This window comes from Magnolia sinica, chromosome 6 (assembly GCF_029962835.1).
Source record: "Magnolia sinica isolate HGM2019 chromosome 6, MsV1, whole genome shotgun sequence".
NCBI classification, from domain to species: domain Eukaryota; kingdom Viridiplantae; phylum Streptophyta; class Magnoliopsida; order Magnoliales; family Magnoliaceae; genus Magnolia; species Magnolia sinica.
In genome coordinates this window covers 89,397,139-89,401,458 of record NC_080578.1, presented here as the reverse complement: position 1 = coordinate 89,401,458, position 4,320 = coordinate 89,397,139, and the positions used below count along the sequence as shown (strand labels likewise).

The window sequence follows — 4,320 nt, the reverse complement described above, 5'->3', positions numbered from 1 at the left end:
CCCCCCCCCAGGAGAATCTTCTCAGGCCCATCCTCCTTCTAGAATACCTCCAATTGGATCCCGAGATCAATCCCATTCAGTCTCTAAATGGGCCCTCTCTCGAGCTATCAACTCCTCACCCACCTACATCCATAGAGCAGCCTGCCCTTCTGTTTGCTGCTATCCATCACCCCTTTTTGGAAACCTCGGCCCATGTGGATCACTTCAGTCCAAAAATCCTAGCAGCCCAAACCTCCCTCCCTATCTCCCTCCTAGACATCTCGGCAGCCTAACCGTCCCCCCTGATATCGCTGCAGCCTAAAGGTCTATAGTAGCAGAACCTAACTCCCCTCCGAACCCCTCCCCGCTGAGAGAGGACTATATTCTCCCCAATCTTATGAATTTCTTCAGGAACATTCGAGAGAGATCAGTAGGTTGCTCGCCTCTCAATCCTCAGCATGACCCAAAGGAAAGGCTCATGACCAAAGAGCTTACTGAAAATATGGAAGTAAGAAAGAGAACCAGATGAAAGAGTAAGGATCCGAACCTTGATACAGAAGATAGTTTGGGGAAAATCAGGGTGGATTATCGCCGTATTTCAATCAAGAAATTCAAAGAATGAGCCCACAGGCCACACCGAGTGCAAAGGAGGAGGTAGCTCAGACAGATCAAGCGACTAATGGCCCTTCAACAGAGCTAACGGTTCAGAAATCTACAATCAAGAAAGGCAGAAAAGTAGTTAACAGGGACACATCGGGTAAACAGTCAGTAGAGGAATGGTACAACAGGCTTCATAGTATGAAGCGGAGGGCAATGAATTCTAGTTGTGAGACGGATGGATGACGACCTTATTTGGAATGCGCCGGGGTGGGTAACACGCCCACTATGATATCCCTTAGAAAGCTAGTTAAGAAGTTCAATCCATGTTTAGTGGCGATTATAGAACCTATGTTGAGGGTGGAAAGAAGGGTTGCCATAGGTTTAAAAATTGGCTTCCATTCCTCGCTCTCAAACGGCGAATCAGGGGGAAAAATCTGGATCTTTTATCACAATATCAGCTAAATGTTTCAGTGCTTGCCACTTCAAATCAAATGATATCGCTAAGTTTGTCTTTATAGCCCCTTAGCGAGCCAATTGCCCTCTCCATTGTGTACGCCCATTTCTACAAAGTGTAAAGAAGAGGCCTTTGAAGTGAGATGGCTGCTCTTAGCAGGAGCATTCAAGGGCCATGGGTAGTCGGAGGCAATTTCAATGCGGTAGTGGAGTTAGAGGAAAGACGGGGGACCCGAGATCCAGACAGAACAAGTATGACAAATTTTGCTGAAGCGATTCATAACTCCGGTCTCTTAGATGCAGGCTTTGTTGGTAATAGATTTACCTGGTGTAACAATCGTGAGGGGAATGTGAGTGTTTGGGCCAGGCTAGATAGGATTCTCTTAAATGGCAGATGGGCTGCTACCTTTGCATTGTTTAGGGTGGAACATCTGCCCCATATTAAGTCTGACCATGTCCTGCTTCGACTGTCATTTCCTAGCCAACTCTAGCCCAAAGTCGGACCGTTCAGATTCCTCAGGATGTGGACGTTGCGACTCCTTTCAGCAGCTAATCAAGAAGGCCTGGGAAGGAGAGTGTGCTACACAGCCCATGCTCAACGTCCACCTCAAACTGAAGAAAACGAAACAACTACTGAAAGTGTGGAATAAAGAAGTCTTCGGCAACATTTTCCATCAGATTCATAGGGCTAAGGAAGAGCTGGAAATTTTAGATAACAGAATGCAAAACGCACCCAACGATGACCTTCTTCAAGATAGTTTGGCAGTCAAGCAGAGGTTAGAGCAGCTGGAGCTTATGGAAGAGGTATTTTGGAAGCAGTCGAGGAACTCTTGGCTGGACGAAGGGGATAGCAGCACTAAGTATTTCCACACGTCGGCAAGAGAGATAATCAGAAGAGCCACTATTACCTCCATCAAGACAAAGATAAGCGACATCAGTTCAGGTCAAGATGAAATAAAAGTTGCAGCAGTTAAGTATTTTGAGGAACTATTCCAGGCAGAGCCCGCCACATCTCAATCAGACTTCATTTAGGCCATCCCCCAGCGGCTCAATCAGTAAGATAATGAAGCTCTCCTGCGCCCGCCCTCCATAACTGAACTTCATTCCGCAGTTCTGTCCATTCCAAAAGATAGGACCTCAGGCCCAGATGGTTTCTTGGTGGCCTTTTTCATTGAATGTTGGCACATTGTGGGCAACGGCATTTTTAGAGTGGCTATTGAGATGCTTGCAGGGGGAACCTTTCCAAGGGCGTTTACCTCGATGCTGATCTGTCTAATCGCTAAATCCCCTTCAACCGTAAATTTTTCAGACTTCCATCTTATTAGTCTCTGTAATGCCATTTATAAAATCCTTGTAAAAATTCTGGCTAATAGATTAATTAAACTTCTGCCTAAGTTGATTTCACAGGAACAAGGAACATTCATGAAGGATGATCTATTGCGGAGAACATTGCGCTTGCTTAGAAGGCGATGTGAGAGATAAATAGAAAAGTTCGAGGGCGTAACTTCATCCTCAAACTTGACCTGGAGAAAGCCTACGACAGGGTGAATTGGGATTTCCTGAAACAAGTTCTTCTCAAATTTGGTTTCAATAGTAGATGGGTCGCGCTTTTGGAAGCCTGTTGGGGGAACAATTGGTTCTCTGTCCTCATCAACGGGGAAGCTGCGAGGTTCATCAAATCATCGAGAGGTTTGAGACAGGGTGACCCTCTTTCCCATGCTTTGTTCATTCTAGCAATGGAAGCTTTTTCCTCTAATTTAAATCAATTAGTTGCTAGAGGCGGGTGTCAGCCATTTAAGCTTCAACGCAACAGTCCTCATCTTGCATCTGTTGTACGCAGATGATACTCTAGTCTTCCTAAACAAGGGCAAGGCTTTACTCAGTGCAGCTAGAAATTTCCTGCATCTATTCCAGTCAGCGACAGGTCAAAGGATTAATTGTACCAAAAGCTATTTCATTTTTTCCAAAAACATGTAGGCGGGCAGGATCAGATCCAAAGAGCGTCTTTTAGGCTTTGGCTGAGCAAGAGATGGAGTCCAGTATTTGGGGGCTCCTCTATCTAAAGGCAGAGTTAAAATTATTGACTTCCAGTTTCTGGTTGACAAGGTGAATAGAAAAATTAGCGAATGGGTGGGCAGGAAAATTTCACAAGTAGGTAGAATTACGCTTATTTGACAAGTGCTGGGGAGCTTACCGATTCACATCATGGCAGTGATGTACATTCCTAGCCAGGTGCTAGCAAGCCTAGAAAGCAGTTTTACCAGATTTTTGTTGGGGCTAGGCTGAAGGTAAAAGTAAATTGCAATGGATAGCGTGGAAGAAAATCACTAGATCAATAGAAGAAAGAGGACTGGGTATTAGAAGATTGAAGGAGGTCAAGGCTACCCTGCAAATGAAGTTGGCCTAGACCATAAAATTTGGGGAGAATGTTGGGCCCTGGGCATCCCTTATGCGGGCCAAACATCACAGGGACCTAGTTTCGGAGGTTCCGAATACTACGCTGCTCAATTCCTCGTCCATTTGGAAAAGAATCAAAGAGTTCCTCCCCATTCTGTCAGACAACGTGTAGTGGCAGGTTGGCCAGGGAGACCTCAATCTGTGGACACACAACCGAACAGGCATGGGTCCCCTCCAGCAGCTTGAGGATAGGCCTATCCCTGAGGCCCTGAGAGACCTGCAAGTGAGAGATTTTTCCTGGGTATAGCAGGACCTCTCCCTCCATCAAGGGTGCTTGCCTTCTTACCTTAAGAGATTATCGACGCTATATTCCAAGGAGGCTTTGCAATAACGGAAGACAGGTCAGAGTGCTTCTGGCCCCATGATTCTTCAGGCATTTTCACTCTCAAATGGGCTTGGAAGTTAAGCAGAGGATCATCCCCAGCAGCGAGGTGGGCCAACTGGTTTTGACACAACAACCTTCCACCTAAAGTTTCTGTTTTCACTTGGAGATTAGTGCAGGGGGCTACCCCTGTAGATGAAAGGGGTCAGTCCAGAGGAATTTCGTTGGCTTCCAAACACCGTCGTTGCGAAGAAGAACAACTGCCAAGCCCGAACACAGAGTCCATTAATCACCTTTTCCTTTATGGTCAACAAGCGGTCTCGATCTGGAACCACTTCGGTGTTCTGTTTGGGGTGGCCATGTTGCCTCATCAATCGGTTGAAAGTAGACTGCTCTAATGGAGAAGAGCCTCGGCCCCTGGTTGCGCTCTTGCCTCTATCAGATATTAGTTCCCAATTCTTATCCTCTGGGAACTATGGTGCGCCAAGAACGAATCCAAATACGAGAAT

General features: G+C 46.2%; 1 protein-coding gene across 1 annotated transcript; it reads left to right on the top strand.

Moving 5' to 3' along the window:
- The first annotated feature begins 1,175 nt into the window (after positions 1-1,175).
- On the top strand, positions 1,176-2,064 carry LOC131249718 (uncharacterized). The gene is made up of 2 exons (XM_058250489.1): positions 1,176-1,344; positions 1,454-2,064. The coding sequence occupies exons 1-2, from the start codon at positions 1,176-1,178 to the stop codon at positions 2,062-2,064; spliced, it is 780 nt and encodes a 259-aa protein (XP_058106472.1).
- The last annotated feature ends 2,256 nt before the right edge of the window (positions 2,065-4,320 follow it).